We start from the raw sequence: 24,246 nt of genomic DNA, 5'->3' as shown, positions 1-24,246 counted from the left end.
TGACCTAATTACACTTTAATTACACTTACTTACGCTGAGTGGGAATGAGCTATAAGATCTAGCAGCTATGAGTCCAATGTCTATGGCCCCACTGCCATCCTCTTTTAATAGTGAATTAAATTATTGTGCCCTCTCTATTTAAAGTTTTGTTGGGTTATAGAGTCCGACTTTCACTCTATCACCTATATAATTTATTACAACTTTAAGTCTAGACTTTATATTCAAAACATATGTCTTAACAATTTTCACAAGTAATTGTAGACCATACATAGGGCTATCTCACCATTATATTATATTATGTGGATTTTCTTATGCCCCGGCTGTAGAAAATGCATTTTTATGTAGTAATTCATTCTTATAGGATTGAATCACAAGAACTAAACCAACCAGAGGGGGGTGAATGGTTGGTATACCCAAAAACCGAAAACTTTTAGCGGAAATAAAAGTTACCTTCGAAATCGATAGATCGCGATCTGACTGAAGTAGATGCACCGGTCTGACTGCCTGGTTGCCATCGGTCTGACCGAGATTCAATCTCCAGTTTGACCGCCGAGATCAGCTGCCGCTTGCTGTCGCCGCCGCCGGTCTGACCGCCGTGCTCCTGCCGGTCTGACCGCCGCTTGCTGCCGGTCTTACCGCCGGTGAGTTGCCGGTTAGACCGCCGCACCCGATGAAACACAAATCGAAGAACTCTTAAAGTAGATGACAACTTTATTACTTCTCTCTGTGTTTACAAAGTGCAACACCAGCACTCCTTACAAAAATCACGACTAAATCGAAACCCTAAAACACAACGCTATGAAAAGCGACACAAAAGAGATACAGGGAAGCCTCACGCTCCCCCTCTATTTATACATGAGGTAGGCAGCCCAAAGCCACGAACCAAACTCATACTAGATGTCCTAATCCACCTAGGAAACCCTCTAGTACAAGAAACAAACTTAACATAACCAATCATACCAAATTTGGACTCCTTCCAAATTCGACTCCGCATCCCATACGCACACAATACCTCCATCGTATGCCATATGGAATCTCCATCAACCACGTGCATCAACTCTAGCCTTACTATCCTGCATGATATCTGACCACCACGGACATCGTCTTACCACCAAGCCGACTCCCGGTCCATCACCGTAAATATTCTCCCGAGGCATCGAGTCACCTACACATGAAACAAACAAAGAAACCATATTCCGAGACCAAGCTATCACCAACTTGACTCATTGTTAGCAAACAACAGTGTTACATACGTATAGTATCCATCTAGAAGCCATAACCATGAAACAATCACGGATATCCAAAGAAACAACCCGAAACCGACACAGCGTCGGCCAGTCAGACCGCGGGCCGGCCGGCCTGACCGCTCAACACAAGCCGGTCTGACCGGCAACCACCGCCCGGTCTGACCGGTCCCGATAAAACAGTAAACCCTGTTCATCACCTGAAAATCAGATATCTCCAAAACCACTTCAACAGTAATCTCCATCTCCAAAACCACTTCAACAGTAATCTCCAAATATCAAAACCAATAATCACAGATGCCAATTGTTCATCACAGAATAAGAATCAAAATACACGTTGATCTTACAATTCTTTCCTGCTCTTAAGTTTGGACCAGCAATAGTACTCAGTGGATAGGCTTTTGCCCATCCTTCTTTAGTTCTTCAGACTTCAATGATACATGTTGGGTGGTACAGGGGCTTCACCGTGTAATGAAGTGGAGAAGACACCAGTCATCTGGATGGGTCGTCCATGTGTATCGGCAATCAGTTTTCTCAGTTGCACCTGAAAAGGAAAAATGCTACGTCCAGCTTTGCTTGCCTTATTCTTCATTCTACACCATCGCTGCCTTCGATGACCTTCGCCATCAGCATAGCTCCGGCCGCCAGGACGTGTGTGCACCGTGCAGCGCTATTTATTGGACAGATTCGTTGTCCTAAAATGGATCAAATCTTATCCAAAGATTCTGTCCAGATTCGTTATTCTAGGATGGATAAAATTCCATCTTAGATACTAGTAACATTTTAAGACAGAGGAAGACAAAGGAAGTAGAAGTAGCGAGCTACCGAGGATGCCGGGTACACCCCATGCTCCACTGATGATAACCCCCTCGGAAATTAGTAGCAGGCAGGTGTGTAGCAAGGAACATCAGCGACTCACTAATATCCATGTAGGCCTTTTGCCCTTCTATGATTTTATCACCGGGATATACACACACACCCGTATACACGATCTTTGGTTTAAGACTGCTGGCTCTCATTTATATATCAATAGTCAAACTACTGGTGGAGAAGTGTACATCTCTCCCGCGGTTTACAATTCCTTTTACTCCCGGATAGCGAATCGGGAGGAAGAATTCAGGATTAAAGATGGCGGTCTCGGATAATCCGATCCATAAAAGATCACTTCTCTAGTAGTAAGTTTATTAATTACTGTTAATTAAACGTGACAGCTTTTTGTCTGAATTACTACTCAGCATGTAGCTGTCGGCGGAAAGTGTGTTGTATTGATGTGGCCGATTAACGAGGTGAACTCCTCAAATTGATAAAAAATAATTGTGATATTACGTACGAGTACTAAATCTGTCTGTTCTAGTATAAAACTAGCGAAGTTTGTATTTAACTCTCTGTTACATGATCCAATTATGCATTTCAAAATGGTAAAATGGACGAATCGCAATAAGCCAATAGCCCATACAACGCAGGTTGACCGGACGAAAATAAAGGCCGAAGTCACAACTTCGTACTTTTTGTTTGTTGTTATAGCTGATTGCCGTGACACGACACTAACCACACACATAAACATAGTATTGTTCGTCGGAACGACACTAACCACATGGTACTGACGTTAGCCAAAGCTGCACGATTTTATTTAACTTATCCGTAGTTTCGGAGTACAAACGTGACACGAATGCATTGCACCATGTATTACCGAACACTACTGCTTCAGACTTCACAACACCGTCATGTCATCTTCTTGAATTGGTTTTCATATGTATGCCGAAAACCAATTCAAGAAGATAATCGATATGATGGTGCTGTGAAATCATTCATATGAAACCAATTCAAGAAGATGATCGATATTGATGGTGGTGTGAAAGTCATACATATGAAAACCAATTCAAGAAGATGATCGATATGATGGTGGTGTGAAAGGCATAAATATAAAAACTAATTCAAGAAGATGATCTACATGATGGTTGTGTGAAGTCTGAAGCAGTAGTGTTCGGTAATATATGGTGCAATGCATTTGTGTCGCATTTGTACTCCGAAACTACGGATATCCCGTTCTGCTCGGTGTCAGTTGCCGGCGTTCACATTGCTGACCGTCAGGGTGGAGTCACCAACACCATCAAAGGTGAACCCAGAGCCTCGCAACTCGTCCTCGACAACCCCGTCAAGCATCGCTGCCATCTCGGTTGACATGTGGTTCCTCCAATCGCCAGCCACCCCCTTTCGGAAAAAGAAATCGTTCCCAAAAGTGGCACCCAGGTTCAGGACACCAATCTTGTTGACCTCCAAGCTCCTGAGATGGTCAAAGCTACAGAGCTCGACGATGGCATCCACAACCCCGGCCGTTTCCTCCTCGCTGGAGAACGGGCGGCCCACGAACTCGGCCAGCTTCCTCACGTTGCGTGCCGGCTCACGGATCATCTCCTCGTATCGAAGAAACAGCACCTTGTTGTTTGGCCTTCTCTCACTCTCCTCCCAGTATTCGACGACATGACGCCAATCCGGGCCAGTGATACACCGGCCTTTGCAGAACAACTCCAGCGCCTGATCCATCGTGTAAGGTGGCTGATGATCTAAGTTTCCACCTTTAGCTTCAGCTGCGGAATTGTCCATGATCTTTCGGCTGAACAGCCACCCGGAGACCAGCACGTCCTTGGGATCACGGCAAACATACACGATCCGGCAGCCGGAGTCGTCCGACGTGATGTGCTCCGGCAGGAGGGAGTAGGGGACGTGCTGTTACACCTGCAGCTACTTCCACTATACCCAGTCCGACAACTTCAGAGGTAGCGAACCCGGTTCGGCATCAGGTGCGACCGAGGCGGACGAGACGTGCCAATGTTCGAGTGACCGGACCTGAATGGGGTGGATGACAGCTGTAATCAGTGCATCTATATAAGCACTTGTGTAATAGGAGAAGGATATCGAACATTTGAACAATTAAAACTATCCCCCTAATACAATCCTTTCTCCTGCCAACTCTGTTCCTTCCTCTGTTCTTCTCAAACCCCTCCTCTGTTCTTCCTCACCTACTCCTCTTATCCAAACTAGCAAAATGCCCGTGCTTCGCTACGGGTATAATAAAAGGTTAAATGCTATAAATACACAATTAACATGTATATAATAATGTTCCAAAATAGATAAATTATTCAGTGGGTTAATGATAATCAGGACTGATAAGAAACACTATTGCATATTGATATACTCATATTTTCATAACATGCACTCTCTCTCAACTCTTGCATGGCAAGCGCCTAATATAATTATTTCTAAAATCGAACATGGACTTGCGTGGAGATGAATCGTTTTCACGGCTCATGCGTGGACGATAGATGGTGCGGACTCTAATATGTCGTGTTTTGCAGATGACAAAAAGAAAAAAAAATATGTTTAATTTTCAAATTAAAAAATGGTTCATTATAAGATTTCAGAATCACTAAATATCTTTTGAAGAAAGAGGTGCAAAAACTTCTGATTTTTTAGCCATCGGATTCATGGTAAGCGCTTGATATAATTTCTAAAATCGAACACGGACTTGCGTGGAGACGAATCATTTTCACGGCTCATGTGTGGACGATAGATAGTGCGGACTCTAATATGTCATGTTTTGTAGATGATGAAAAGAAAAAAATAATTATGTTTAATTTTCAAATTAAAATCTGGTTCATTATAAGATTTATCACTATCTGTTGAAGAAAGAGGTGCAAATAGATGGCGCGGACTCTAATATGTCGTCGTGTTTTGCAGATGATGAAAAGAAAAATATAATTATGTTTAATTTTCAAATTTAAAAGTGGGAGGGAAAGTAGACTTATTCTGAGTAGGATTTGAGCTGTGGGAGGCAAAGTAGACTTATTCCGAGCAATTGAAGAAAGAGGTGCAAATAGATGGCGCGGACTCTAATATGTCGTCGTGTTTTGCAGATGATGAAAAGAAAAATATAATTATGTTTAATTTTCAAATTTAAAAGTGGGAGGGAAAGTAGACTTATTCTGAGTAGGATTTGAGCTGTGGGAGGCATTGTAGACTTATTCCGAGCAATACAGCCTAGGAAAGGTGAAGTAATGAGATGTGGGAGGCACAGTAGACTTATTCCGAGCAATATAGCCGTGTATAAAAAGGAGAGATGATGGGAATCGAACCCTGGTGGGCAGGTTGAAAATTTTCTCGACCAACCAGGCGGGCAAGCTACTACTTGTGATTGATGGATACATGACTGATACATATCATATATTAAGCAAGGTTTTGGAGTAGATTGGAAAATTTCCGACCGACTATTAAGCGGATTAAAACGTATTTTGGCAGGAAACCGCCGACGGACGAAAAAAACCTCACGGAAGCCTTACGAATTTTTTTATTAGGTATAGATCTCTCTATCGGTTCGTAACATACTGGTATCAAAGCAAGTCGAACCTAGATTATTTGGAGAAACCTCGTTATCACTCGCGAGCTCAGCTCAAATCTCAGGAGATGGAGCAGCAACTCGCGGAGCTCGTGGCGGTGGCGACGAATATCCAGAAGCAGAACACGGTAATCCAGACGTCCGTGGGGGCGCTCGAGGAAATCAAGCCACTGGTGGTGGAGCTCTCGGGTTGGAAGCCGGCAATCGATAAGGCGGTGTCTGATTTGCGCGACGAGTTGGGGGATCTACGTCACCAAGTTGGCCAAATCGTGCGCAATCCAGTCCTCGCCATCAAGCCGACTGATCTGCCTCCACTACTCTCGACTCCGCCGGGATCTCGCGCAGGAGTCAAGCCCAAGGAGGAAGGGGAATCCTCTCAACGGCCATTTGGCCCCGGCGCTGCAACATCTACCCGGGGGAAGGCGATTAGGGAGGAGTCCTCCCCATTGTCTCCTCCGGACAAGAGTACGTCTCCTTTTCCCAAATCCCCTAGATCTGTGTTCAACCATCAAGAGTTTGGGGATTTTCCGGGGAGAGGTTTTGCTCATGGGTACCAAGGGAGTACACCGCGTGTAGATTGTCCTCAGCTCGATGGCATGGGTCCTAGAGCTTGGAAGTTGAAATGTGAAACTTATTTCAAAGTGAGTGGGATTAGTCCCGAGTTCCATGTAGGAGTCGCAGCTTTGCAGTTCATAGGAAGTGCGATTACTTGGTTACAGTCTTCTAAGGCTCATGAGGAATTAGAGAACTAGGAGGAGTTCTCGGAAACTGTTTGTCTAAAATTTGGTCGTGAAGAGTTTCAGAGCTTGGTCCGTCAGTTTAATCGTTTGCGTCAAGTAGGGTCGGTTAGCGCCTATGCAGAGAAATTCAGTGAACTCATGCATAATCTCCATGCTCATCACTCTTCATGGAATTCAGAGTTTTTTGTTACTCAATTTTTGGATGGGCTGCGAGCAGACATTCGATCTGCCGTGGTACTCCATCGTCCTGTCGACTTGGACACTGCTGTCGATTTGGCCTGTTTACAGGAGGAGGTGTTGGAGACCAACCGGAGGGAGGCACGCCGGGTGGATTTCTCTAGCAATGGGCGTCCTGGAGCGAAACCTGGTGTTCCTGTTCATCCGCGACCAGGATGTAACACCCTGAAAATTCGACCAACAAAAATCAAAACTCTAAAAATACGGACCTTCAAAAACTCTTTAAATAAATTGCATCATACCGGTCTTATTCGCCTATTTCATTGGATTTCGATTTCGGAGTTCATTAATCGCGAGTAAAGAATAACTAATTAGGAATAAACCCAAAAATTAATTTGGCTAAATAAATAATTGAAATACAATTTAAAATAAGGATTAGGCGAGGATAGAAATAAATAGAATATTATCGCGACCATATTGGTAATAATTAAATTTAAGTGCATGGAATAAGATTTAGCCCTAATTAAAATTCAAATAAATTATATAACAATAAAATATGGGTAATATTAATCTAGGGTGAATCCAGTGGTTAGAATAACACAAATATTGAGTAAACTTCATTTATGCAAAAATTAGAATTTATAGGGCAATATTTAAATAGAAAATAGACTAAATTAGGGTTAATAGGAGCTTGCACTGTTCATTGCACAGTAGGTGTTCGACGAGGTTCCCTAGCCCTGCCCCCTCCTCTGCCGCGCCGCCCTCGCGCCCCGCGCGTCGCGTCGCCCGCCCGTCGCGTCGCCACCCGTCGCGTCGCCGCCTCGCGCCCCGCGCCGCCACGCCGTCGCATCGCCGCGCGTCGCCGCCGCCCCAGAGCCCGCGCCGCCGCGCCGTCGCGTCGCCACGCGTCACCGTCACCCCGAGCCCCGTGTCGCCGCACGCGTCGTGTCACCGCTCGCTCGCCGCCTGCCCGTCGCGTCGCCGCCCCGAGCCCCGTGCGCCGCCGTCGTGTCGCCATTAAGCCGGCCCACCCTCTCCTTCTTCCCCCTCTCCCCTATAAATAGCCCCAACCCCTCCCCATTTCTTCCCACCCATTCCCCTCTTTTCTCCTCTCTTCCTCTCCACCACGCCGCCGCCTTCGTGCTGCCGCGCCGCTCCCCTCGGTGCCGCCGCGCCGCGCCGTGTGCCGCGTCGTGCGTTGCCCCGCCTTGCGCCGTCGTCGCCACCGCCGTCGGTAAGCCGCCCCACCTCCCCGGTTGGTCGCCGTTGCCGCCGGGTAGGTAGAGAGCCGAGAGGGAAGGGAGAAGCCGGGTGAGAGAGAAAAAGAAAGAAGAAGAAATAAAAAGAGAGAAAAATAAAGAAAAGAAGAGAGAAAAAGAAAAGGAAAAATAAATAGAAAACTAGAGAGAGATTAAGGTGGTTTAGAAAATTTAAATAATTAGAATTTAATTATAGATTATTGGTAGTCGTATAATTGCAAGGTTTTATATAATCATAGATTATTTTGGAGATTCTTAGGAGTAATCGGTTCATGGTAGATATACGGATTTAATTACTAAGAATTGTATTTTGCGTTGAATTTTAAAGGAGGTACTTCTGAATCACAAAATGACTTAGGGTGAATGAGCTTAAAATTGGAATAAAGTGGTTTTGCAAACTTTGTAGTCGATATAGAAAGATCGATTCGCGTTCGACTTTTATTTGAGTTTATTTAGATTTTATTTGAATTCTAATTGAATTCAAATCATTTATTCGCACGTAATTTTTAGAACCCGAGGGAGTTGCGGATCCGAGTGAGGATCAAGACCCACAGGACTACGAGCAAGGCAAGTCATCACTATTCCTTGAACATATTGATCCCAATTGCGAAATTATTTTGTTTACAAATAAAATTGCATGCAATGATAAACATCCTAGTTGTGATTATGCCATGCCTTGATTATTGTTTACCCCTTATTCCTTCGTAACCATGTTTACGTATGAGTCCCTAGTCAACTATGACAATTGCTTAGAAATGCTATTATAGAATCATGCATACTCATATTTATCAAAATGCTTTATGCTTGGGAAATTACCTTTGGGAAGGTAATTGAGATGCGGCATGTGGAGACATGAGCGCCACATTGCCATGATATTGATGACATGATTTATGAAAGGAGAAATAAAACTAAACAACTGTTTTCGACTGGGGCGGACGGAGGATTTGGGTGGTATCTGGAAAAGGCTAGTACCGTCCCCGGTCAATTAAGGACCGAGCCATGAAGTTAAGCATGAAACGACCCCCGTACAACTGTACTTTTCGAATGGGTATAGACCTAGCGGATTAGATAGCCGAGCGGAGGCAGTATCCCTACATAGATGGTTCACCCCTGAGTGAGGCAGGTGCGCTACGGTGGGGCAGCCGTTGAGGTAAGGCCGCGAGGCGTGCTCCTACATCGGTGTCGCCATTGGTAGGACTGCCATGAGTGTGTGAGAGAGAAACTAACTTAATGAGTGTGTAAGACTTCCTTTCCTGGGAGCGTCAGAACTCCTCTCACTGCTAGAAACATGGACGCCTAGAGTGCATGAGGATGTAAGTTCATGGAGCGGGTACTGCCAATGCGAGGTTATCAAAAGGCTTTGCCGTGACGCCTCTCATGTGTTGGGACGAGGCTCATGTGTTGGGCAGTCGCGGAGTGCGGGTAAAGTGTACATCCACTACAGTGTGAGTAAACCAAATCTATTCAAATAGCCGTGCTCGCGGTTATTGAGCACCAGGACGTGTATTACACTTGGCTAGACTCTAAATTCTTAACTTGTGTGGGATGGGATATTGCATGATGATTTTTATACTGATGGAGCCACTTCCTGAGAGGAGGGAAGGTGGACGTCCTCAGAAAACCATGACGACTCAATGGCGGGAAGCTATCCTTGGGATCACAATGGATAGTGAACAGAACCGCCGTTGTTTAATGTGAACACTGGTACTAAAATTTGATCAGTCTATGCTAGGTCTTAGGCTTGTGAAAAGAATTATAAAACTTGCTTTACGCAAATGAACCATAGCCATTCCTTGAATACCCTCTATCATGTGCATTGTTGCTGTGGTGGCTTGCTGAGTACGGTTGGTACTCACCCTTGCAATATACAAAACTTAATCAGAGGTCGGAGATAAAGCTTCGGAGGATCCCTACGCTTACTTCCAGGAGGGCGATGAGGACGATGGCGCTCAGTAGGTCTTAGTTACGGTCGTTGCCTGTGGCAATGGCGTGCTGCTGCCTTAACTCCGCTGTCTTATCTACTTCTGCTTTTGGATTGTATTCCGGACCGTTCGGTCCTATGTTCTAAGACTATGCCTGCGGGCCTATGATGTAATAATTCGCACTAGACTCTTGTGTATGTGCACTTGATATTCCAGCTATGAATTCGTGTGTACCAGACTACTTGATCCAGGCAAACGGTACTGTTTATACGATTGATTCCTGTTATAAAAATGGGGATCCACAGAGCTGGTATCAGAGCCATACGACTGTAGGAAAGACCAAATGGCGCCCCACCCCTTTCTAGTTGGCCAAGGGAGAAATTCCCATTTAGCAATACTTTCAAAAATAAAAACACTATGTTTACAAAACTCTATACGATTTTCATCTTACTCTTAACTATTTTCTTTACAAAGTGAGTTTTACTTTAGCTGACTTTGGTTTTTTCTTAAAATTAGATGGCAGGTCAGGATTCGCACACTACCTGGGAGACGGGAGTACCACGGGCAGAAGGATACATTTTGGAGTTGCAGCGTATGATGAGGTGTTTGAGATACCTGAGGTTCCCTACTTACCGAGTGAGGCAGTGTGGATTTGGATGGGCGGCACGAGCTGACGTGAGGCCACGAGTTCCTTCAGAGTCAGACTACAGCTTCTTGACACGCCACCATCGTGACTCACCTGAGACCGCGATGCAGGACGCAGCCCGGGAGGCATTCCTCCGACTTAGTTCATTTCACCGAGCTGAGTTGGCGAGTACCGAGTTTGCTCACCACCCATTTCGGGAGGAGGGCAACTCTGTATGCACGGTCCAAGACACACCTTGCTGCTACAACCCGATGGTGACTTGACTGTTCCAATGGGCTGAGGCCGTAGACGACTTCTACGAGGAGGCTCTGTTAGAGATCGATGACCAGCAGAGGCATTTGGGAGAGTTGGAGACCGAGGTGACTGACCTCACAGTGCAGCAGCTTCAGCTAGAGGAGGAGCATCAGGCTTGGGGCAGTGAGATAGACTCACTGAAGGCACAGCTCCAGGTCCGCGGTGACCAGTTCCAGCAGCTATCTGATCAGTACAATGATCGCCGCGGGATGTTGGATACACTTGAGGAGCAGCTGAGAGAGAGCCAGGAGCACGTCAGCCAGCTTGAGGAGCAGCTCCGAGCCGCTACAGTCAGCACCACAGGAGCTTCTACTTCCACAGCAGTAGGGCATGACCGCTACTTCTTCCTTACCCCGCCGTACCCGCCAGCGTTCCACGCTCTGTTGGGAGAGGTTGATATGCTAGCTACCGAGTCAGCACCCTACCTGGTGGACCCGACAGTGACACAGCCACCTGCCCCGGAGATTGTACACACTCCACTGATCTCCACTCCATCACTACAGCCGGGTTCTAGTTTGGAGACTCCGATCCAGGTCGACTACATGACAGAGGGGACCGATACTGAGCCAGAGATAGAGCCGGACATCACTGACCCTTCAGAGGACGAGACTCCTGTACACCGCATCACCTTTGTCGGAGGCCCTCGCACCCTCAGCACTGCACGCAAGAGAACACGACCCCCGAGCAAGAAGCCCAAGCCAGACCCGGAGGCCACTACTTCTGAGCCATGGGGACTCAGGTTTGCACGAGCCAACAACTGCCCTCTTCCTGCCCCAAGATCCTGCGGATGGTTGGATGACTAGACTGGAGGTCTATTACAGCTTCGATCTCGCTTCAGATGGTTTTTGAACAGCATGCGAGACACCCCCCCTACCTAGATTGATGAGTAGTTTGATGATTAGTTCGATGTAGCTTTTGGATAAACTCTATTTGGACTGCGTATATCTGCAGTCGATTGCATCATGATTTATGTACTATCTATGGAACTCTGTAATGTTCTTTATGATATTATTATTGTTGTGTTATGAATGAGTTTATTCCACCATGCTTGCAAAACAAAGTTCACATCAAAACAACTCCCTTAACGGGATAAAACCATAAGGGCTAGTTAGGAAATTGAGTTACTTATCTAATCGATCTACACAGATGGCAAGCCGACGTTGGGCGTCAACTAGCAATGAAGAAACTCAAGCACCCGACCTAACCACCCTGGCCGGAGTTATGGCCGTTCAAACCCAACTTTTGCAAGCCATCGCAAATAATCAAGGCAACAGTGGAGGATCGAGCTTTGGAGAATTCATGAGGACTAAGCCACCCACCTTCGCCACAGCTGAGGAACCTATGGATGTTGAGGATTGGCTAAGGATTATTGAGAAGAAGCTAACCCTTGTTAGAGTACGTGAAGCCGATAAAGTGATCTTTGCGGTGAACCAACTGGAAGGACTAGCCGGAGACTGGTGGGACACTTACAAAGAAGCCCGAGAAGAAGATGCTGGAGAACCAAACTGGGAGGAGTTCACTACGGCCTTCCGTGACAACTTCGTGCCTGCCGCGGTGATGCGAATGAAGAAGAATGAGTTCATGAGGCTACGACAAGGAAATACCACTATACAAGAGTACCTAAACTGTTTCACTCAACTGGCGCGTTACGCAACTGGAGATCTTGCCGACGAGGAGGAAAAGATCGACAAGTTCATTGAAGGCCTGAACGACGAGCTGCGTGGGCCCATGATTGGACAGGACCATGATAGTTTCCAGAGTTTGATCAATAAGGTCGTTAGGCTGGAAAACGACCGGAAGGTTGTGGAGCACAATCGTAAGAGGAGGCTTGCCAAGAACCGGCCGCCTCAGGTCGCCTCCCAACGTCCTAAAGGAGCTACCTCATCAGGATGGAAACCTACTGTGGTAACAACCAATCGTCCTACCGCACCTAACAACTTCCACAGACCGGCTACCACTCGAACCGAGCTCCTACACCGAATCAGGCCGCTATTGGAGTAATGAGGCCAGGAAGCTGTTTCAACTGTGGAGAGTACGGGCATTTCGCCAACAAATGTCCTCATCCAAACAAGATGCCCATTCGCACTGGAGCTAATGCAATGGCTATTCACGGGACTGCTACCCCTGCTACTGGACGAGGCCTATTCAGAACTCCGCAGACTAACAGGACTGCTACCGAATTTGGACGTGGACAAGTGAACCATGTCTGAGCTGAAGAGGCCCAGGAAGACCAGGGCATACTGATGGGTATGTTTTCTATCAACTCCACTCCAGTTAAAGTTCTCTTCGATTCGGAAGCATCGCATTCATTCATATCTTTGAAAGCAAGCCAACAACACAACTTGACCAGGGTTAAACTAAGGCAACCCATGTTAGTACATTCGCCTGGGGTGAGATAGCCGTAGATACAGCTTGTATCGAGGTACCTATTCGTCTTAGGGATGTGGTGTTTCCCTCCAACCTTATGGTTTTGATACGTCAGACCCTTGATGTTATATTTGGCATGGATTGGTTAACAAAGAACAGAGGAGTTGTAGACGTAGAGAGGTTACCCTGACCACACCCTGGGGATCGGATATGAGGGCAACTATGGATCAAGATCCTAGACTGACCGAACGTGCCGGAGGCATATTCACCATGCTACCTATGAAAGGAATGCACGTAGTACAGCGATTCCCCGATGTGTTTCCAGAAGATTTACCTGGAATGCCACCAGATCGTGACGTAGAGTTCATTATTGACCTGATACCTGGAACTACCCCCATATCCAAGAGACCGTATCGGATGCCGGTCAATGAGTTGGAGGAACTTAAGAAGCAAATCAGAGAGTTGCAAGACAAGGGATTTGTACACCCCAGTTCATCACCTTGGGGGGCCCCAGTGTTATTCGTCAAAAAGAAGGATGGTAGCATGAGAATGTGTGTGGACTACCGCTCACTGAATGAAGTAACTATCAAGAACAAGTATCCGCTACCACGGATTGATGACCTTTTCGATCAACTTAAAGGAGCTAAGGTGTTCTCTAAGATTGACCTTCGATCAGGATACCACCAACTGAAGATTAGGACCGGGGACATACCCAAGACCGCGTTCTCAACACGCTATGGATTGTACGAATTCACAGTGATGTCGTTTGGTTTAACCAACGCCCTGGCATACTTTATGTATCTTATGAACAAAGTGTTCATGGAATACTTGGACGAATTTGTGGTAGTATTCATCGATGATATTTTAATCTACTCCAAAGACGAGGAAGAGCATGCGAAGCACTTGCGTTTGGTACTCGAGAAACTTCGGAAGCATAAGCTATATGCAAAATTTAGTAAATGTGAGTTCTGGCTAAAGGAAGTCGCCTTTTTAGGCCATGTGGTCTCAGCCGGTGGAGTAGCCGTGGATCCTGCCAAGATTGAGGCTGTTACGGAATGGAAGGCACCCAAATTTGTGACTGAAATTCGGAGTTTTCTAGGTTTAGCCGGATACTACAGAAGGTTCATTGAAGGATTCTCTAAGATGGCCCGACCAATGACTCAACTGCTAAAGAAGGAAAAGAAGTTTGAGTGGTCAGAACAGTGCCAAGAAAGCTTTGAGCAGCTCAAGGAAAAGTTGACCTCTGCGCCTATTCTAGTTCTCCCCGACAATAGGAAAGACTTTGTTATATATTGTGATGCATCAAGGCAAGGACTAGGTGGAGTACTGATGCAAGACGGAAAGGTTGTGGCCTATGCATCGCGACAACTACGACCACACGAGGAAAATTACCCTACCCATGACCTAGAGCTAGCAGCCGTGGTTCATGCGCTAAAGATTTGGAGACACTATTTGATTGGAAATCATTGTGATATCTACACCGACCACAAAAGCCTGAAATACATTTTCACTCAGTCGGATCTTAACTTAAGGCAAAGGCGATGGTTGGAATTAATCAAGGATTATGATCTGGAGGTTCACTATCATCCAGGCAAAGCAAACATTGTGGCCGACGCTTTGAGTCGTAAGAGCCATTGCAATCATCTGAGAATGGAAGGGATGGCTCCTGAGCTTATGGAGGAAATAGCCCAACTAAATTTACATTTAGTTCCTCATGGTCAGATAAATAACCTGGACATCCAACCTCTTTTGAGAACCCAGATAGAGGAAGCCCAGAAGGACAACGCATAGATCGAAGAAGTGAAAGAGCGCATGGCCGCTGGACGTGCAAAAGAATTCTCAATCGATGAAAAGGAAACGCTATGGTATAAGAAGAGGATCTATGTGCCTGAACAAGGAAGATTGAGAAAGTTGATTTTGAAGGAAGCCCATGAATCTGCCTATTCCCTACACCCCGGAAGTACGAAGATGTACCAGGATCTGAAGGAAGGATACTGGTGGCCCAACATGAAAAGAGACGTAGCAGAATACGTAGCACTTTGCGACGTATGCCAGAAGGTGAAGGCTGAGCACCAGCGACCGGCAGGTTTGCTGCAACCCCTTAGGATCCCAGAATGGAAATGGGATGAGATAGGTATGGATTTTATTGTGGGGCTGCCTAAGACCACAGCGGGGTATGATTCCATTTGGGTGATCGTGAATCGACTCACCAAGACGGCGAGATTTATTCCCGTCAAGACAAATTATAGCGGTGCCAAGCTAGCCGAGTTATACATGACCAGGATAGTATGTCTTCACGGTGTACCTAAGAAAATTATATCCGATCGAGGCACACAGTTTACCTCGTATTTCTGGGAAAAAGTACATGAAGCCCTAGGAAGTTACCTTGCTTTTAGCACAGCTTATCACCCGCAAACGGATGGCCAGACAGAGAGAACAAACCAGGTCTTGGAGGACATGTTGAGAGCTTGTGCATTGGATTTTAGCAAGGAGTGGGAGAAATGTTTGCCCTACCCGAATTCTCCTACAACAACAATTTCCAAGCTAGCTTAAAGATGTCGCCAAATGAGGCATTATTTGGTCGACGATGCCGTACCCCACTAATGTGGTCTGAGACTGGAGAACGAGCGGTATTTGGACCTGACATCATCAAGGAGGCTGAAGAAAAGGTTCGCCTGATCCGTGACCGTCTAAGGATAGCACAATCACGACAGAAGAGTTACGCTGACACCCGGAGAAGAGACCTAGAATTTAAGGAAGGAGATTATGTATATCTAAAGGTTTCTCCGATGAGAGGTACAAAAAGGTTTAAGGTCAAAGGAAAACTAGCACCGAGATATGTGGGACCCTTCCAAATTATGGCTAGACGAGGAGAAGTTGCCTATCAATTACAGCTACCCGAAAACATTGCCGATGTGCACCCAGTTTTCCATGTATCTCAATTAAAGAGGTGCTTGAGAGTGCCGGAGGAGCAAACTCCGTTGGAAGAAATCCATATTAGCAATGATCTCACGTATCCAGAACACCCAGTCCGTATATTGGATGAAGCTGAAAAGAGGACTAGAACCAAAGTGTGGCGTATGTACAAGGTACAATGGAGTAATCACACTGAGGATGAAGCCACTTGGGAAAGTGAAGAATTCTTGAAGACAGAATACCCGCATTTGTTCGAAAAACAGTAAGAAATCTCGGGACGAGATTTATTTAAGGGGGGTAGGTTTGTAACACCCTGAAAATTCGACCAACAAAAATCAAAACTCTAAAAATACGGACCGTCAAAAACTCTTTAAATAAATTGCATCATGCCGGTCTTATTCGCCTATTTCATTAGATTTCGATTTCGGAATTCATTAATCGCGAGTAAAGAATAACTAATTAGGAATAAACCCAAAAATTAATTTGGCTAAATAAATAATTGAAATACAATTTAAAATAAGGATTAGGCGAGGATAGAAATAAATATAATATTATCGCGACTATATTGGTAATAATTAAATTTAAGTGCATGGAATAAGATTTAGCCCTAATTAAAATTCAAATAAATTATATAACAATAAAATATGGGTAATATTAATCTAGGGTGAATCCAGTGGTTAGAATAACACAAATATTGAGTAAACTTCATTTATGCAAAAATTAGAATTTATAGGGCAATATTTAAATAGAAAATAGACTAAATTAGGGTTAATAGGAGCTAGCACTGTTCATTGTTCATTGCGCAGTTGGTGTTCGACGAGGTTCCCTAGCCCTACCCCCTCCTCTGACGCGCTGCCCTCGCACCCCGCGCGTCGCGTCGCCCGCCCATCGCGTTGCCGCCCGTTGCGTCGCCGCCGCCCCGGAGCCCGCGCCGCCGCGCCGTCGCGTCGCCACGCATCACCGTCACCCCGAGCCCCGTGCTGCCGCGCGCGTCGCGTCACCGCTCGCCCGTCGCCCGCCCGTCGCGTCGCCGCCCCGAGCCCCACACCGCCGCGCCGTCACGTCGCCGCCCCGAGCACCGTGCGCCGCCGTCGTGTCGCCATTAAGCTGGCCCCCCCTCTCCTTCTTCCCCCTCTCCCCTGTAAATACCCCCACCCCCTCCCCATTTCTTCCCACCCATTCCCCTCTTTTCTCCTCTCTTCCTCTCCACCGCGCCACCGCCTTCATGCTGCCGCGCCGCGCCGTGTGCCGCGTCGTGCGTTGCCCCGCTTTGCGCCGTCGTCACCACCGCCGTCGGTAAGCCGCCCCCCCCCCCCCCCCACGGTTGGTCGCCGTTGCCGCCTGGTAGGCAGAGAGCCGAGAGGGAAGGGAGAAGCCGGGTGAGAGAGAAAAAGAAAGAAGAAGAAAGAAAAAGAGAGAAAAATAAAGAAAAGAAGAGAGAAAAAGAAAAGGAAAAATAAATAGAAAACTAGAGAGAGATTATGGTGGTTTAGAAAATTTAAATAATTAGAATTTAATTATAGATTATTGGTAGTTGTATAATTGTAAGGTTTTATATAATCGTAGATTATTTTGGAGATTCTTAGGAGTAATCGGTTCGCGGTAGATATACGGATTTAATTACTAAGAATTGTATTTTGCGTTGAATTTTAAAGGAGGTACTTTTGAATCACAAAATGACTTAGGGTGTATGAGCTTAAAATTGGAATAAAGTGGTTTTGCAAACTTTGTAGTCGATATAGAAAGATCGATTCGCGTTCGACTTTTATTTGAGTTTATTTAGATTTTATTTGAATTCTAATTGAATTCAAATCATTTCTTCGCACGTAATTTTTAGAACCCGAGAGAGTTGCGGATCCGAGTGAGGATCAAGACCCGCACGACTATGAGCAAGGCAAGTCATCACTATTCCTTGAACATATTGATCCCAATTGCGAAATTATTTTGTTTACAAATAAAATTGCATGCAATGATAAACATCCTACTTGTGATTATGCCATGCCTTGATTATTGTTTACCCCTTATTCCTTCGTAACCATGTTTACGTATGAGTCCCTAGTCAACTATGATAATTGCTTAGAAATGCTATTATAGAATCATACATACTCATATTTATCAAAATGCTTTATGCTTGGGAAATTACCTTTGGGAAGGTAATTGAGATGCGGCATGTGGAGACATGAGCGCCACATTGCCATGATATTGATGACATGATTTGTGAAAGGAGAAATAAAACTAAACAACTGTTTTCGACTGGGGCGGACGGAGGATTTGGGTGGTATCTGGAAAAGGCTAGTACCGTCCCCGGTCAATTAAGGACCGAGCCATGAAGTTAAGCATGAAACGACCCCCGTACAACTGTACTTCTCGAATGGGTATAGACCTAGCGGATTAGATAGCCGAGCGGAGGCAGTATCCCTGCATAGATGGTTCACCCCTGAGTGAGGCAGGTGCGCTACGGTGGGGCAGCCGTTGAGGTAAGGCCGCGAGGCGTGCTCCTACATCGGTGTCGCCATTGGTAGGACTGCCATGAGTGTGTGAGAGAGAAACTAACTTAATGAGTGTGTGAGACTTCCTTTCCCGGGAGCGCCAGAACTCCTCTCACTGCTAGAAACATGGACGCCTAGAGTGCATGAGGATGTAAGTTCATGGAGCGGGTACTGCCAATGCGAGGTTATCAAAAGGCTTTGCCATGACGCGTCTCATGTGTTGGGACGAGGCTCATGTGTTGGGCAGTCGCGGAGTGCGGGTAAAGTGTACATCCACTGCAATGTGAGTAAACCAAATCTATTCGAATAGCCGTGCTCGCGGTTATTGAGCACCGGGACGTGTATTACACTTGGCTAGATTCTAAATTCTTAACTTGTGTGGGATGGGATATTGCATGATGATTTTTATGCTGATGGAGCCACTTCCTGAGAGGAGGGAAGGTGGACGTCCTCAGAAAACCATGACGACTCAATGGCGGGAAGCTATCCTTGGGATCACAATGGATAGTGAACAGAACCGCCGTTGTTTAATGTGAACACTGGTACTAAAATTTGATCAGTCTATGCTAGGTCTTAGGCTTGTGAAAAGAATTATAAAACTTGCTTTACGCAAATGAACCATAGCCATTCCTTGAATACCCTCTATCATGTGCATTGTTGCTGTGGTGGCTTGCTGAGTACGGTTGGTACTCACCCTTGCAATATACAAAACTTAATCAGAGGTCAGAGATAAAGCTTCGGAGGATCCCTACGCTTACTTCCAGGAGGGCGATGAGGACGATGGCGCTCAGTAGGTCTTAGTTACGGTCGTTGCCTGTGGCAATGGCGTGCTGCTGCCTTAACTCCGCTGTCTTATCTACTTCTGCTTTTGGATTGTATTCCAGACCGTTCGGTCCTATGTTCTAAGACTATGCCTGCGGACCTATGATGTAATAATTCGCACTAGACTCTTGTGTATGTGCACTTAATATTCCAGCTATGAATTCGTGTGTACCAGACTACATGATCCAGGGAAACGGTACTGTTTACACGATTGATTCCTGTTATAAAAACGGGGGTCCACAAAGGAGCAGGGCCGGGTCCCTGTGTTGATGATCGCCAGCAAATGGAGGAACTGCGAACGCCGGCAGTGGATGAAAAATTGGCAGCTCTTCGTGCTTACCGCCGAGCGAAGGGGCTGTGCCCTGCGTGTGGAGAAAGGTGGAGTCGGGATCATAAGTGTGGGCCGACAGTGCAATTACATGTGCTTGAAGAGCTTTGGGAGATGTTGGATGATCACATCATGGACTCGAATATCGAACCTGAAGCTGAGTTATTTGAACCTGTGCAATCTGCTGACAGTGAAATCTGTCAGATCTCAAGGGAAGTTGTGCTAGGTTTGGAAACAACGGGAACATTGCGGTTGCAAGGATGGTTGCAGCAACATGAGGTACTCATGCTCGTAGATTCTGGTAGTACTCATAGTTTCATCTCTGAGGTTATGGCGGCACAACTGTCAGGACGCCGTCAGGGGTTTGCCGCTGTCAAGGTACGAGTGGCCGATGGTGGTCTTTTGCAATGCACTCAGGAATTGGTCAACTGCATTTGGTGGGTTCAGGGAATCTCTTTTCATTCCAACTTGAAGGTTTTGCCTCTTGGAACTTATGACGTCATCTTGGGAATGGATTGGCTGGAATCTCACAGCCCTATGCAAGTCGATTAGAGGGAAAAAAACCTTGCAGTTTCAGTATAATTAGCAGAGGGTGTGTCTTTGGGGTGTTCGCTCAGACGTCTCTCATTGTTTTGGAATGTCGGACTCTCAGGTGAAGGGGTTACTACACCATCACTCGATATTACAGACAGTGGAACTGTGCCTTATTGAACAGGAGACTCTATCACCAGTTGTTCCATCAGTCATTGCACAAGTATTGTAGGATTTTGCTTCTGTGTTTGATGAGCCTTCTGGTTTGCCTCCAGCTCGTGAATTTGATCATGCTATTCCCTTGATACCAGGAGCACAGCCGGTGAATTTGCGCCCTTACCGATACAATCCTGCCCAGAAAGACGAGATCGAGAAACAAGTGGCCGAGATGCTGAAACAGGGTGTCATTCAGCCCAGTTCTAGCCCCCTTTTCGTCTCCTGTCTTATTGGTGCTGAAGAAGGACCTTACTTGGTGATTTTGCATTGATTACCGACATCTTAACGCTATTACAGTCAAGAATCGCTATCCTTTGCCCATTATTGATGAACTTCTCGATGAATTGGCTGGCTCAAGTCTGTTCTCTAGCTTGGATTTGCGGGCAGACTATCATCAAATCCGTATGAGACTTGAAGACGAGTATAAGACAGCATTTAAAACTCATAATGGCCACTATGAATTCCGTGTGATGTCTTATGGCCTGACCGGAGCTCCAGCCACCTTCCAAGGATTGATGAACACTATTTTATCCCCCTTGCTACGCAAAGGAGTTCTTGTCTTCATCGATGATATTCTTGTTTATAGCAGTAATCTGGAGGACCATGTGTCATTGCTTAAACAAGTTTTTCAGCTTCTACAAAAACATCAATTGAAGGTTAAACACTCCAAATGCACATTTGCCCAGCAAAGTCTTACTTATTTAGGACATGTTATCAGTGGGGCGGGCGTCTCTACAGATCCTAAGAATGTTCAGGCTGTTCAGCAGTGGGCTATTCCAAGCAATGTGAAGGAAGTTCGAGGTTTTCTTGGACTGGCAGGGTACTACCGGAAGTTTGTGCGCCACTTTGCTGTTATCAATCGCCCTCTCACCGACTTGCTTAAGAAACATGTTGTGTTCCTCTGGACAAAAAGGCATTGACATCAGCTCCTGTTTTGGCATTGCCCGATTTCTCCAAACCTTTTGAAATTGAGACCGATGCTTCAGATCGTGGAGTAGGCGCAGTTCTTATGCAAGCAGGTCATCCCTTAGCATATTTGAGTAAGGCTTTGGGTCCCAAGAATTGAGGTTTGTCCACATATGAAAAAGAATGCTTGGCTATTTTGTTGGCTGTCGATCATTGGCGTTCTTATTTGCAATATGGAGAGTTCATTATTAGAACTGATCAGTGCAGTCTAATACATCTAGGCGATCAGCGTCTGGCCACTCCATGGCAACAGAAAGCCATGACCAAACTTTTGGGACTTCAATATAAGCTGCAATACAAGAAGGGCTTGGACAATAAGGCAGCTGATGCGTTATCTCGTTATCCGCAGACTGATCCTATGCAAATTTGTGCTCTATCAGCTGTGGTACCCCTTTGGTTAAATGAGGTGCAGGAAGGATACAAGACTGAACCTGCTACTGAGCAATTGCTGACACAAGTGTTGTTGTCTCCAGATCAGTATCCCCATTACACTATGCAGCAAGGAGTACTTCTCTACAAAGGGCGTATCTTGGTTGGCTCTAATCCAGCTTTACAGCATCGCATTCTGACAGCCTTGCATGCTAGTGCAATTGGGGGGCACTCGGGCATTCAGGTCACATACAGTCGAGTGAAATGGTTGTTTGCCTGGACAGGCCTCAAGCGGGCAGTGCAGACTTTTGTGACCGATTGCGCCGTTTGCAAACATGCTAAATCTGAAAGGATGCGTTACCCAGGGCTTCTTCAACCTTTGCCCGTGCCGGATCAGGCTTGGGAGACAGTGTCTTTGGATTTTATCGAAGGACTGCCCAAATCTTCTGGATTCGACTGTATTTTGGTTGTCGTGGATAAATTCAGTCGATATGCCCATTTTCTGGGTTTGGCACATCCATTCACTGCCTTTGATGTGGCCTTTCTCTATCTGAACAATGTGTACAAGCTCCATGGACTTCCTCTAACTATCATTTCTTACCGTGATCGTATTTTCACGAGTGCACTGTGGACTGAGCTTTTTCATCTGGCCGACACACAACTTCAGATGAGTTCTGCCTATCACCCTCAAATTGATGGGCAAACGGAGCGGGTAAATCAATGTTTGGAGACCTTTTTGCGCTGCTTCGTACATTCTTGTCCCAGCCGTTGGTCTCGCTGGTTGGCGCTTGCTGAATTTTGGTACAATACCGCCTACCATTCCGCCTTGGGTTCTTCCCCATTTGAGGTATTATATGGTCATCCTCCTCGTCATTTTGGTGTGTTGGACGGAGTTACCTACGCTGTTGCTGATTTGCAAGAATGGCGCAAGGAACGTACTATGGTGACGAGTTTGTTGCGTCAGCATCTCCTCCGTGCCCAGCAACGAATGAAAGATCAAGCTGATAAACATTGCTCTGATAGAGTGTTTTGCATTGGTGATTGGGTGTTTTTGAAGGCGCAGCCTTATGCCCAGACTTCGCTAGCTGTCCGCACTAATCACAAGTTAGCTTTTCGCTACTTTGGCCCCTGTCAGGTGTTGGACAAAATCGGTGCTGTGGCATATTGCTTGAAGCTTCCGGAGGACTGTACCATTCATCCGGCGGTGCATGTATCGCAACTTCGCAAGGCCGCTCAACCTTCTGTTGGGGAACCAATCCGGCCGCTACCTGCTCTGGAGCAAGATAGTCCAGTACCCCTTCAAATCCTCCTATGCCGCGCGGTCAGACGGGGAGCAGCAACAATTGAACAAGTGAAAGTGCGCTGGTCTGGCCAAACTTCTGCTGAATCTACATGGGAGGATGCTGCAGCACTTCGCAATCAGTTTCCTGCTGCACCGGCTTGGGGGTAAGCCGGTTCTGAAGGAGGGGGGATGTTACACCTGCAGCTAGTTCCACTGTACCCAGTCCGACAACTTCAGAGGTAGCGAACCCGGTTCGACATCAGGTGCGACCGAGGCGGACGAGGCGTGCCAATGTTCGAGTGACCGGACCTGAATGGGCTGGATGACAGCTGTAATCAGTGCATCTATATAAGCACTTGTGTAATAGGAGAAGGATATTGAACATTTGAACAATCAAAACTATCCCCCTAATACAATCCTTTCTCCTGCTAACTCTGTTCTTCCTGTTCCTTCCTCTGTTCTTCTCAAACCCCTCCTCTGTTCTTCCTCACCTACTCCTCTGATCCAAATATCTCTATCGGATCGTAACACATGCGTCGACAGTAGACGCGGCGAAGGGAGTGCCGCGAAGTCGTCCAAGCTTCCGGTGGCGGCGACGGTGGGCTCGAAGAACTTGACGCAGTCGTGCGGCCCGCGATGGCAGAGCAGGTGGTGCTCGTCGGACGGCGGGTGCTCGTCCCGGTTGATGGTCGCGAAGGCAAGCGCCTTGAGCCAGGTGGTGCCGGACTTGGGAAAGCTCGCACGGAAGACGTCGGATGGCCTCGTCTCGAACCTGGTGTGGATGGCCTCCAACGCCGGGAGGATGCCCTCCGGTAGCCAGAAGCCGCCGTACTGGCGCAGTGGGAACGGCGGGCACCGTGTCTCCAGCGGCAGCGACGGGACAAGCTTGGTCATGTCGACGACGACCTTGTCTTCGCCGTGAACGTTCACAGAGGTGGCCATTGGCTTAAGCTAGTATAGTTAGCGTGCGTGTTATTCTGCCCTCCATATCGTTGTCTGTTATATAGTGTGCTGATTTTAATCATTAAGTTCGATGTGCGGTGGTTGGTCACACTGCCTATTCCTAACAAATGCATCGACAACTACAGAGTGTACGTTGTTTTTAAGGCCATTTCCAACCCAAAGAAACTAGACATACCATAAACTCCACATCATCAAGAAACTAGTACTCCCTCCATTCCAAATTGATCTACATATAATTTTTTTTTATGTTTTTCCTAAATGATCTACATATTTGTGTTCATTTATAAGAGTCTATTCGTTATTTATGCATTGGAGTAAATGG

General features: G+C 46.4%; 1 protein-coding gene across 1 annotated transcript; it reads right to left on the bottom strand.

Moving 5' to 3' along the window:
- Nucleotides 1-3,302: 3,302 nt before the first annotated feature.
- Nucleotides 3,303-24,226, bottom strand: LOC107277567 (cytosolic sulfotransferase 5). Its single transcript, XM_015760774.3, has 2 exons — nucleotides 23,493-24,226; nucleotides 3,303-3,971 (listed from the first exon to the last, which is right to left on the bottom strand). Exons 1-2 carry the CDS (start codon nucleotides 23,901-23,903, stop codon nucleotides 3,303-3,305), a joined length of 1,080 nt encoding a protein of 359 aa, XP_015616260.1. The 5' UTR covers nucleotides 23,904-24,226.
- Between the last annotated feature and the right edge of the window lie 20 nt (nucleotides 24,227-24,246).

Source organism: Oryza sativa, chromosome 11 (assembly GCF_034140825.1).
Source record: "Oryza sativa Japonica Group chromosome 11, ASM3414082v1".
Taxonomy (NCBI): Eukaryota; Viridiplantae; Streptophyta; class Magnoliopsida; order Poales; family Poaceae; genus Oryza; species Oryza sativa.
Note: the sequence above shows the minus strand (reverse complement) of the source record. Positions and strands in the feature narration are given on the sequence as shown.

Coding starts and splice junctions, on each gene's coding strand:
- LOC107277567 (XM_015760774.3), bottom strand. CDS start 23,903: ATGGCCACCTCTGTGAACGTTCACGGCGAAGACAAGGTCGTCGTCGAC. Junction 3,972..23,492: donor CGCGTCTACTGTCGACGCAT/GTGTTACGATCC, acceptor CAGGTGTAACAG/CACGTCCCCTACTCCCTCCT.